At 31.5% G+C, this 12,340-nt stretch overlaps 1 protein-coding gene across 1 annotated transcript; it reads right to left on the bottom strand.

The window, feature by feature from the left end:
• Nucleotides 1–6,594: 6,594 nt before the first annotated feature.
• On the bottom strand, nt 6,595–10,764 carry LOC107807656 (putative serine/threonine-protein kinase PBL8). Its single transcript, XM_016632082.2, has 5 exons — nt 10,430–10,764; nt 9,483–9,965; nt 8,126–8,262; nt 7,882–8,005; nt 6,595–7,335 (listed from the first exon to the last, which is right to left on the bottom strand). The coding sequence occupies exons 1-5, from the start codon at nt 10,485–10,487 to the stop codon at nt 6,854–6,856; spliced, it is 1,284 nt and encodes a 427-aa protein (XP_016487568.1). The 5' UTR covers nt 10,488–10,764; the 3' UTR covers nt 6,595–6,853.
• Between the last annotated feature and the right edge of the window lie 1,576 nt (nt 10,765–12,340).

Raw genomic sequence — 12,340 nt, 5'->3', positions numbered from 1 at the left:
CTTCGTAATATGTTTTCACAATATGTTATAATAGTTTGCAAATTTTGCCCTTTCCAATAGTTTCACTAAGCATAAATATTTCGTGATAATTTGAATATTTGGTTCAATAAAAACTTATACATTGGTTGTTGGATGTAAACAATTTACCTGGTTGTTTATTTTGGAGTAGTAGTTAAAAGGTTAATGGCTGTAAATTGCATTTCACTATAATTTTGAAAATTGGATAAGTACAATTAATTAGGGAAGTGGAGTAATTTTGAAAATCATTGGATGTATGTGAACATAAATATGCATGACTATTGATTATATATTTTTTGTATATATTTTATGTGCAGATCTTTAGAAGAGACAATTATTGGTTATCTGTTCTAAAAAAAATTTGTGTATATAGATATAAACTTACGTGACTACTAATTAAATTGGGTATAAATGGAAATAAACATGTGTCGCTATTGATTATATATATATATGTTGCTTTGTTTTTATATGCAATACTACAGAAGAGAAGAGACAATTATTTGGTCAAAAGACAACACAAATTATTATGAGAAATACATTGCCTTTTAATTTGTTTGTAAAGATATAAGTTTTATATTTAATTTCTTTTTGGTCATACTCCTATGTTTGAATTCCATAAAATTTAACATCAGAAAAAGTTTTAACTATTACAATTTTATTTATCCATATATCATGAAATTGTATCTTGATGACATAAAATATTCTTGGAAGAACAAGTAACCGAGCAAGTTTATCCATCATGGAATTGTATTTTGAAGACAACGTATACATCTTTTGAATATTAAGCGATCGAAATTTCCTAATCAAGTTTCAATCTTCTTATAATAATAAATAGATCACTGCAAATCTGTATTTTTAGTGCATCTGAAGATAGCTGGAGTGCCAGAAAGAGTATAACAATATATTGAATACTTCAAAAGTTGCTCTCGAAATCAAATAAATACGTACAATTTCATAAAGGACATTGATCTTTAGGTTAGAGTCCCTTACAAACTTGGCAAATGGCAATTGCCGCGGTATTGATTTACCAATTCAAAGTTTATAATTTTTTTAATTGATTTGAAATCCTAATTATTAGATAGAGTGTTAAAGATCACTATTTTATCCTATAATTAGAAACAATAATTTCTTTTAAAATAAAATTATTCACATGCCTTTCTAATCCAAGTAGGATCAACTTTGTAGGGTATCTATAATTTAAATTGAAAAAGAATTCCATCATTAGGTAATTTACAATTAGATCCTTAAATTATACAAATATTTAAGGGCAAAAAAATTTGATCAATATTTTAGGGATATTTTAGTCATTCAACATTTAGCATAACTTATTCGTGCTTTTATAATATATTAATATCTATGAATGTGCGTTGCACGTTAGTAATGACACGTGATGATTTAAATATTTATTTATATACTAGTCTCTAAGTTCGTGCGATGCACGAATAGCTTTAGTGGCGGATCAAGGTTAAGGAATAGGGACTCTATTGAAGCTGCTTCTTTTGAAAAATTATACTATACATATGAGCATAAATGATTTTTTGGATAGTAGAACCTCAGAGATAGGAGAAGAGAGTTGTAGATGAATTTGTAGTACTCCATTTAGGTTTTTATGTATGAACTTTCTATGTGTTTATTTTGGATTAGAGTTTAAATCCTTTTAAACAAGTAGGTACATACCTTTAGATCTTTTATTGTTATCCAAATTTGTGTTCTACTCAAATTTTAATTTAGTTGAATCTACAAATATTATACTTGAACAAGTGCACCTTTAATCATATGATACCAATCCTTGTATAAATATTCAAATTAATTAATATTACAAAATTTAAAGAAGAATAAAACAATGAGGTTGAGAGAGAAGATTTTACTCGTTGTTGTTTGTTTCATATTATTGGTATTTATACAATAGCTTTAGCGGCATCCCTTCACATAAACAGTCCATAAATCTAATACACACATTCTACGATATGGTTTACATGATTATATACGGACTCTGCTGCACAATAAATTAAATCGCAAATATTTATCATATCCGGTATGAAATTACTTTTTGAAAGAAATAAAATAGCTTCCAAAGGGTAAAAATACTTTTTTTGACACACCTCGTTTAGAAAATAGTGGAAAAAGAAAATTAATTAATATAAAAATTAGAATCGGAGAGAAAGTAGATGTCTTTGAGAAGGATGAAGTCTTCAAAGTCCAATCATCAAATTTAGGAGTGGATACTAAATTATACTCCATTCAGTTTTTTTTTCGTTTTTCAAATTCGAAATTTTTCACACTGAAATCTCTTTGAAATAGTGTTTTGACTTAACAGTGATTTAGTTGTTACTTACGGAATTTTAGAGCATGCATTTATTTAAAACTTTACTTTTATTTTATTGTGTATTTTTACCGATATAACCAATTGATTTATGGTAAGTTAACTTAATATATTAAGGTTAATTTGGCAAACCAACATTATATTCATGCTTTTATAACAATATAGATTAAGGAACAATAAATTTAATTAATAAGAGAAATTTTATGTTAAATAATACAGCAATCATTTAAATGCCAAAAAAATCATTACATTAGCATAATACATGAATTTAAAATAAAAGAACATCATCAAAACTTACACAAATGATCAATTTTGTCATGTTAGTTAGATAATTATGTATTATAGTTTAAAAGTAAATGTGATAATATCTTAACGAACACTTCTTTGTGGACAATTTTTTTCTATATGTTTCCTCCTAATGCTTTGGTTGTTCTGCCTTAACCAGAACTCTTGTTATCGATTTGGATATCCCTCTTTAAAGTGCAACATACAATTGCTCGTGCAAGAAAATATATTGCGGTAAATATAGCTCAATATTTAGAATGTTTATCCTTGTGTTTTATTTATTGTATTTGCAAAACATAAACATACTAAAAATTATTTTCACACAAATTTAAAAGGATATTCCTTAAATTTGTGATGGTTATTTAGGTTACGGAAAAGGGCCAAAAATGCCCTTAACCTATTAAAAATGGCTCAAAATTATCTTCCTTCCACCTATTGGTTCAAATTTGCCCTTAATGTTATTTTTACGTTTAAAAATGACATTGATGGACATTTTAATTGGACATGTGACATTTATTTAGTGGTCCACACGTATTTTTCTAACCCAACCCAAAAAATCCGGCCCATCCATTCTAATAACCCGATTCTTTTAAGATAACTCTGATTTTATTTTCTCTTGCAAGAAACCAGTTGACAATTTTTCTCTTGAATGTATAATAATATTTTCTCCGGTGTAGAGTTATATTTATTAGGGTTCTTATTTTCCTCTTCTTTCTTCCTTCCTCGATCTTCCATCAACATAATAGAACCAGCCATACATTAAACACAATTTAACCAATATAACAACAGTCACCATTAAGCAACAATAATATTAGAACTAAAAAAGAAAATTAAAAGAATTGAAACCAAAAATAAACTTAAATCAGAGAATTAAAAGAACTAAGACAGAAAATTAAAATAATTGGTATGCAAATAATAGAAGAACTGAACTGTACAAAAACTGAACTCAGAAAGCAGATGAAAAATTAAGGAAGGAAGAAGACGAGGAAAGAACTCTATTTGGAACAAAAGAGAAGAAAACAATCGCTAATGACGTTTTCATAAATGTTGGGTTATTTTAAAGAAAAATTATCAGCTATGTCCATTTATAAGTAGCTCATTACAAAAATTGGTCAATTGATAAAATATTGTTAATATTAGTCAAATTAGCCAATTAGCTATTTGTAGCAAAAAAATATTAAATTTTTGGTTTATTTTGAGTGGGTGCTATTAGAATAGATTGGGCACAACTTGAGGAGCTTGAATCTCAGTTTTGGGATGATTTGGTGAAATTTTGAGGTGGTTTGAATTGAAAATTCGAAGTAAAAATTGAACATGAAAAAAATGATATGTGTATCATATTGTGTATCATTTGTGTATCACATATGTATCATATTTGTATCAATTATGTATCACATGTATATCCATGTATACTTGTGTGTGAGATACATGCGTGATACATGTTTGATACATGTGTCGCAGAAGACTTTTTTGAACTCGATTTAATTACGAATTTCGATACAAAACCAGTCCAAATCACCTCCAATCTTCCTCAACTTTTGTATATTGACTTACCTATATATTTTCAATGAATTTCAACTACACCCATTGAAAAAGTTCCTTTTTTGTTTAGATTTTTGGAATATTGTATATATTTTTATATTTCATCACCTTATTTGCTACCTCATCCATGAAATTTTCTTTCCGTCTTGTATCTAGTGTTGCTAATCATGCGTAAAAATATGGAAGGTGATTTTTGCATGTGATTCTTTGAGAGAAAGAACCCTATTATTTGATTTTTCAATTTTTGTTGACTAGTTTTAGTAAGTCTATGACTAATGGCTAGAGGTTGGTAAGTTGAGATTTATTTGAGACATTTGTGTAAGTTTCCCTATTTTAAAAGGATTGGGTTATTAGATGGGTCGGGTCTTTTGTGTTGAGTTAAAAAAATCCATGTGGACCACTAAATAAATGTCATATGTTCAATTTAAATGTCCATAAATGCCTTGTTATCTTTCCGTTAAAAGAGGGGTATTTATAAGCCTAAAAATAACATTAGGGGCAAATTTGAAACAATAGGTGGAAGGAGGGTATTTTTGAACCATTTCTAATACGTTAGGGACATTTTTGGCCCTTTTCCGTTTAAGTTATTTGAAGAGGTATATCAAATCTAAAGTGTGTGGCTTCACAATAAAATTGTTGTTGGTACACCACTTGCTATTATTGCTAGTAGTATCGTGCCTCTTAATATGATATTGCAAGTAATGCATGACATGAAAATATTATTTCGATTCCGCCGGAGGCATCTACAAAGAATAATCTTGTTATACCAGAGTCGACTCTTTATAATATAGTCTTGAAAGCTTGTTTTTTATTAGGATTTAGCTTTGATTGTGCTTTCTCAGACACTTGTATAACATTTTGATTCTTAATAATACACTATCTTTTTTACTTTTTGTTCTAACGCTCTTTTTATGGAATAAATTTATGTATCCTAAGATTTTTTGGTTAAAATTTGAATAAGAATTTTACTCATATGAATTTAAAAATAACTGAATTGAATTCTCTTGATAAATAATTATTTTAAAATTTTAATTATTTGGTTTTAACATAAAAATAATTTATTTTATGTTGATTCAGATATTAATATTAGTTCATCTCTTGTTTTGAATATTTAATCTTAATTATAATTTTATCCACCATAAATTTATTTTCAAAGAGTAAAAAATTGATATGACATTTCACTTTTAGATCATTACATTGGTAGAATTGTTAGTGGTATTGACTCTTACCAACCATTTTTTTCTCTTTATCCCACATTTATATTCTTAAATATTTTCTTAATTGTTGTTTGATAATTGAGTATTTTTCAATATTATACAAAAAATTGATAAAAAAATATTATTTGAGTAGGAAAATAGTTTAATTATAAAATAAAAATATATTAACGTGGGGTATCTTTTTCTCAATTTCAACTCTTTATGCAGTCCATTTAATATTATTATTATTGTTTCTTGGTATTGGACATTATAGAGTGGTAATGTATTGCCAATACAGAGGATTCTTATGAAATTCATTTTATTCAACTTTTCTACATATTTTTAATAAAAATTTAATAGATAAAATTTTATTAATTTTAAAATTTTAAATATTAAAAATTAGCATACAAGGTATTGTTGTCCAAAAAATAAGTTATTACAATTATATCATTTCCCTATGAGTTCTTTCGCTTAATATTTTAGGGCTATTTTGGTATATTAATATTGTATTTATACTTTTATAATAATATAGACTCTCATTTTTCTAAATGATTTGGACAATATAATACATTCTCAAATTAAATTAGTAATAGGACATTATAATACGTTTTTAAATTAAATTAGTAATAGGAATTTTTAAGAAGTATATCCTAAAAGTAATAGGATTACATGACTAAAGATATTTACTTGTTCAATTTTATATGAATTATACATCCAGAAAGTAATTATACTAATAGGATTCCTAAAGGTAATCATGTAGAGCTCCATGTGTGACGTGATAAGGAATCCTAGAAAAGATCAATTGAGGCTCCCTCCACGGTCCCACGAAGATCTCTACGTACTTGTGCAGGACAAGTGAGATTTTCGGTCTGCGTGCCTGGGAGCAGTTCAAACAAAGAAGAGTCTGGTCCGGTCTAAATTCAGGCACGGCCCGCCTGTCTGAATTCCTAACGTGTAGTATTATGTGCTAAAACTAATAGGATTATAAGGCTAATATCTAGAATTCCAGTTGTGTCCTTTTATTATGAGTTATTATGCTTAATATTATAAGATTATTTTTGTAAACCGACATCGTATTCATGCTTTTATAATAATATAGAATATAAATATAGATAGATCCTTTCAAACACACGTATGATCAAACCAAAACTTGGAACTGGGAAATTAATTCCAAATGTGGTTTCACACCAGCACTTCCACCTCTACTTCCATCTTAGAATAATATATATGTATAAATAAAAGCATAATCAAACTACTAGAACTTACTCAAAACACACATTCAATTCTTCCATAAGGCAAACAAGGGGAAAAAAAGAAGGAAGAAGCTAAAACTGTGTCAGCAAATTGCTCTTCACCTCATACAGATTTGCCCATTAAAGAACCACAACAAACTTAAAAGACTATACTTTCTCCTGCAATTTACATCAAGTACAGAACAGCAGTAAACCCGAGCTTTGCAGCATTGGAATATTCAATAATGGCACACTCATTATCTAACGCGGCATGCTGCAGGGGCACCTGGGGAACAATTTGGGTTGGGAGACCGACAACCAGCTGCAGCACCAAGAGAGCCAGCATAACGGTGATGGGTTCTGTAATCTGGGACCCTTCCCATGGCAAATCGAACACCACTTCCAGTTGATGAGGTTTCATTTGCACTGCCACCACTGGATTGCAGTGGCTCTAAAGTCTCAACCACGTCACTCATCAAGGGTCTTGCTTTGGGGTTTTGGCTAAGGCAATAGTATGCCAAACTGCAAGCCTTTTGTGCTGCCCTCACCGAGTATTGGTTATCTAATCTAGGGTCTATGATCTGCAGCATTTTTCTCTTATCGTTAAGCTTTGGCCGAGCCCAGTCGACTAGATTCTGTTCCTTGCTTGGTCTGGTTTTGTCAACAGACTTCCTTCCAGTCAATAGTTCTAGGAGTACTACACCAAAACTGTACACGTCGCTTCTTGCAGTAAGGTGTCCTGCGTCCACAAAATGTTAATACTTGTATCAGGTATGCCAATATCAAATAGATATGTCTACATAATAATCAATCTTGCCACCAAAATTTGGATTAAAAATATACATCAGACAAATTAGGTACTGGTAGAATACTGAAATTCGTACTTACATGTCAAAAAAGTTGAACTTTAGGATCTAAGATAAGAGTCAGAATGGCTTTGACAACTAAACAAAACTGTCTTTTCCCTAGTTCTCCAAATGGAACCTATGATATGTGTTAGTCATATGGAATCTTCATCACGGACCGACACCAAGACAATTACAACATGCATATAGAGCACTGACTTAACTCCAGACTGTAATCTAGTTTGATTTTACACAAATACTGAAGTGCCACAGCGGTTCCAGTAGAATAGAAGGTCCTGCAGATATTATAACAAGTCTGATGTCTGACACGTTTACCAGTTTCTAGAAATCACCTTTCTCAGCAAATGTTTTTAATTGAACCTACAAAGATGGTTCTATGTCTGATCATATCATAGCAGCCACAAAACATTAGTGCATACCAGTCATAACATATTCTGGAGCTGCATAACCATAGGTACCCATCACCCGAGTTGATACATGGGTCTCATCACCCTGTGGCCCCGCTTTTGCAAGCCCAAAATCAGATAGTTTTGCCGTATAATCCTGCAATTTCCACCAATCTCATGTTATTCCGATAAACATAAAAATAGAGGGAATCAGGAAAGTTAAAGCTAGAGAAAATCAAGTGATTTAAATAGTTGAAGTCCCGGAAACATGACTTACAGAATCCAATAATATATTTGAGGTCTTGAAATCACGATAGATAACAGGTCTTTCTGCATTATGAAGGAATGCTAGCCCTTTAGCTGCTCCAAGAGCAATCATCATTCTTGTGGCCCAAGATAGTGGAATAGTAGCCTCTGAAAGCCTCAAGAAATACCACAACTTAGTAAGCCAACATTTATTGATTTTGAGGCAATAAGAACGTAAAATCATGATTCAGCAGCTTGAAGCCAAGAAGATTAGTTATTTCGGTTGAAGTATCAGTGATTCGAAGCACCAATAACAAAAGACAGGCACGTTTTCCAAACAATTGGAGCATAGACAATCATTAACACCACGAATCCGCTTTTCTAGAACTGTATTAGTCATAGAGCTAAATGCAATTCTTTTTGCAGCAACACAAGATTTTTTTATTAGGTGCGCGGCTGATGGTTTCTCCAGGTCTATAATATTCCAGAGGTTAATTAAAACAGTATTTTGGCATTTCAGTAACATTGCACAGAAGATTACTAGACCAAGTAATATGGTTCAACTAATGCAATTAATCCTGGTTTAAGTTACCGAGTTAAAAAAAGCTATAGAATGCTTAACCCTTAAGCTATCAATATTAGCTGCAAATCTAGCTGATGCTGAAATATTTCTGATGCATTGTATATTAAAATAACAGATAATGAATTAACAGTATCTAGGACCTTATCCACAAACTTGTTATTTATTACAGAAGGAGAACGGTCCCGGTTACTTTTTCTTTAGACAGCAAAAGTAATTAGTACTGAAGGGAAGAGCACAAAGAGAAACTGTTGGTACGACTCCAAAAGATCAGGCAGAAGCAAACTGACCTCGCCATCAATGTAGCATCGTGCAGTGGCTAAACCTCCATCCTTCAAGGTACTTGAATCCATATTCAAATGTCAAAAGGTGATTGGTGACTCAAATCTACCTCTACAAGGACTAATGAAGATGAGCATACCTTTTTTGGGGTGGTAAGGTCGCTAACAAGGGTTCGTTCAGTTGAAAATTCCATCCATTTCAATCTGATAATCTATTTAGTTGCTTAAGACTGAGATTGCCATGTATAAGCAATTTATTCTAAGGTGATAAAAGCAATGCCCTTAAAGGCTAAGTTAAACACAGGATAACAACAATGTGATATTGCAGTTAAAAAGCAGAAGCCAATTTGCAGCAGGCAAGCCAAATATAACATGTATTAGAATTATCACTAACTCGGCCAAAAAAATCCGTCGCAATGTTTAAGAAATGTGGCATCTTATTATTGGATAAGCATAGCAGATAGCAATCAGTAAATCAAAAGAACCATCATCAAGTTAGTCGTGACAACAGGAGGACAGACACATACTTCGGAAGAGATGATTCTCTAAGCTTCCTCTGAACATAAACTCATACACGAGCAAACGATGGTCATCCTCACAGCAATAGCCAATCAACTTAACAAGATTAGGATGCCTAAGCTGTCCAAGAAAGTTGACCTCAGTAAGCCACTCGCGGTGGCCTTGAAGTCCCTCTTTGTTAAGGACTTTAACAGCAACGGGTAGTGACTTGAGTCCAACTCGAACATTCTCATCAATGTAGCCCTTGTAAACAGTTCCAAAACCACCCTCACCAAGAATATAGTCAGATCGAAAGCTTTTAGTTATTGTTTCCAGCTCAAAAAGCGTGAAAGCTATTATGTGTGTGTAGAGTACCGCATTCTTCCTAAAGTCCTCTAAGTTCCTCGGGGTCGAAGGTTCACTCAGATCTGATGTAGACCGGCTATGACTGTGTTGTCTCTTGGCGTCACCACCTAAATTCCTGTTTGGCAACGATATCCCCTGCTGCTGGACTGCCCATCAATGAGAAAAAAAATCCTAAAATTTAAAGAGGTGAATAAAAGCAACTTTGAGAAGGAAAAAAAAAACTTAAAAAATGAGCTCAAAAGTTGTCACTCCAATTTGAGTACAAAATTGCTACTAAACAAAGGTGGATGCAATGTTGTGGCACCGGTTCATCTGAACCCAGTATTTTAGACGCTGAGCATAAATTTATGAGCAAAATTCACTTAAATTGCAACAAATAGTAGATACAAACTCATATTTTTTTTAAAAAAAAAATTCAATGCTAAGAAATTTAAAGGTTGAAACCGAGCTTAAATACTGGATCCACTTCTGCTATGAAGCATACATCTACAAGCAGTGGTTGTGCCTTGGGATCATTGCTAAGTGAAAACAATGGGGAATTGAAGTCAAATTAATAGTGAAATTGAAGAACTAAATTATAGATCTGAAAAAACAAAGAGAAAATGTTGACCTTGATGATGAGCATTGGAGATAACAGCAGATTCTTCTCTAGTACCACAATTGCCCATCTGCTACTCTCTTATTTTTGGGTCTCGTCTCATTCTTTGCCTTAACTAACTCTTCACTTTCCTCTTTCTTTCTGTGTAAAAACTTTTATAACAAACTGACAAGGCACGTTGTTGCCCAGTTTCTGTTCCAATTAGCACTAGTTGTAGTTGTAGTAGTAGATGAAGCAGAAATAAGTGTGATGATATCAACTTTAATGGTATTTGTGCTGTAAAAAAGAGATAAAGGGGCCAAAATAAAACAGTGGTGCATTGTGCTACACATACACGGAAGTCGGGGCCAGTATCCCCCATATTATTAAAATCCTTTAAATTAAATAAAGCTGAATACGCGTGCTTCACGTATCCCACCGTATGCCTTATACTTTCGACTTTGGGCATGTCCTTTTGCTTCTTTTCACTAGGATTCGCGCCGAAAAGTCTCTCATTGGGATAATGTGCGCTAGCGATTCCATACTCAGGGACTCAAACTCGAGATCTCTGGTTAAGGATGAAAGAGTACTTACCACTCCACCACAATTATTGTTGGTTGTGGTCGTTAGGTTTGTGTTGTTTGGTTTTAGAGATTAAGGGCTCGTTTAATATGAGGTATAAGGGATAATTAATATCTGGATTAAATTCGAGATGAGTTTATCTCATATTTGGTTCGGATAAAATCATAGTATAACTAATATTAGTTATCACGGGATTGTAGTATTTTTTATTCCTATGAGAGGGTGGGATAATTAATCCCGAGATAACTTATTTCCCAACCAAACAACCGCTAATAGCATGTTTAGTCAAGCTTCTAAATCAACTTATTTTGTGAAGTATTTTCTCAAAAGTACTTTTCTTGTGAGAGGCAGTTTGTGTTTGGCTAATTAATTTTAAAATCACATGTGAGCAACAATTAGTATTTGGCCAACCTTTTAAAAAGTGTTTCTAAGTATATTTTTCTCAAAAATGTTTTTCAGAAAAATACTTTTTAGGGAGAAACTACTTTTTTGTGCTTTTCCAAAATTGTTTCTGCTTCTACTCAAAAGCACTTTTTCTTCTAAAAGCTTGGCCAAATACTTCAACTTTGAAAAAAAATACCTTTTTTTTTTAAAAAAAAGATCATTTTTGGCCTTGGAGAAGCTTGGCCAAACATGTTATAAGTTATGCAAAGATTAGTATTGCTGAGATTAGTAATGTAAGAATTAATAAAACAAAAGTTAGTGTTATAGAGATTAATAATATAGATTTAATAATATACGAATTGTTAATGCATGACTTATTTTTTATTGAATGTTTAGTTTGATATATTGCATATTAGTATATAGTGTCTAATTTAAAATATTTCTTACTATTATAATGGTTAGTTTTGTTATTTTAAAATTTTAATCTATTAATTACTAATACCTGTAATCTTATTTCACATTTTATTCCATATAAAAAATACGTATATTCACACATAACTTATGCATGTATTGTTTATGAGAAAAATAAAAAGTATCAACTAAACATTGTGTTAATTCATGTTGAATTATATATGGAGATTACTCTCCTCAAATACCAATCAAAAATTATAAATTAATGCTAATTTTTATGTGGAGATTATATTGATTCACCCCAACCAAACGACCCCTTAGATTATTAACAATTTAACACTTAATATTGATGGCCCTCCAAGCCAGACAATAAACAACATGAAAATTTATTTCTCCTGCCCCCCTATTTGTTCTCTCTGTTTTAATATCTTTAAATATTTCCATTTCAAAGTTGTACCATATGCTCACCCCTATATTCACTTTGTGCTCTTATTGACCTCTCTAATTGAATACAAAATTTAAAAGCAAAGTCAAAATTATATAATGTAGCTTATGTGGATCAAACTG

This window comes from Nicotiana tabacum, chromosome 5 (assembly GCF_000715075.1).
Source record: "Nicotiana tabacum cultivar K326 chromosome 5, ASM71507v2, whole genome shotgun sequence".
Classification (NCBI taxonomy): Eukaryota; Viridiplantae; Streptophyta; class Magnoliopsida; order Solanales; family Solanaceae; genus Nicotiana; species Nicotiana tabacum.
This window is presented reverse-complemented; position numbering and strand designations above follow the sequence as displayed.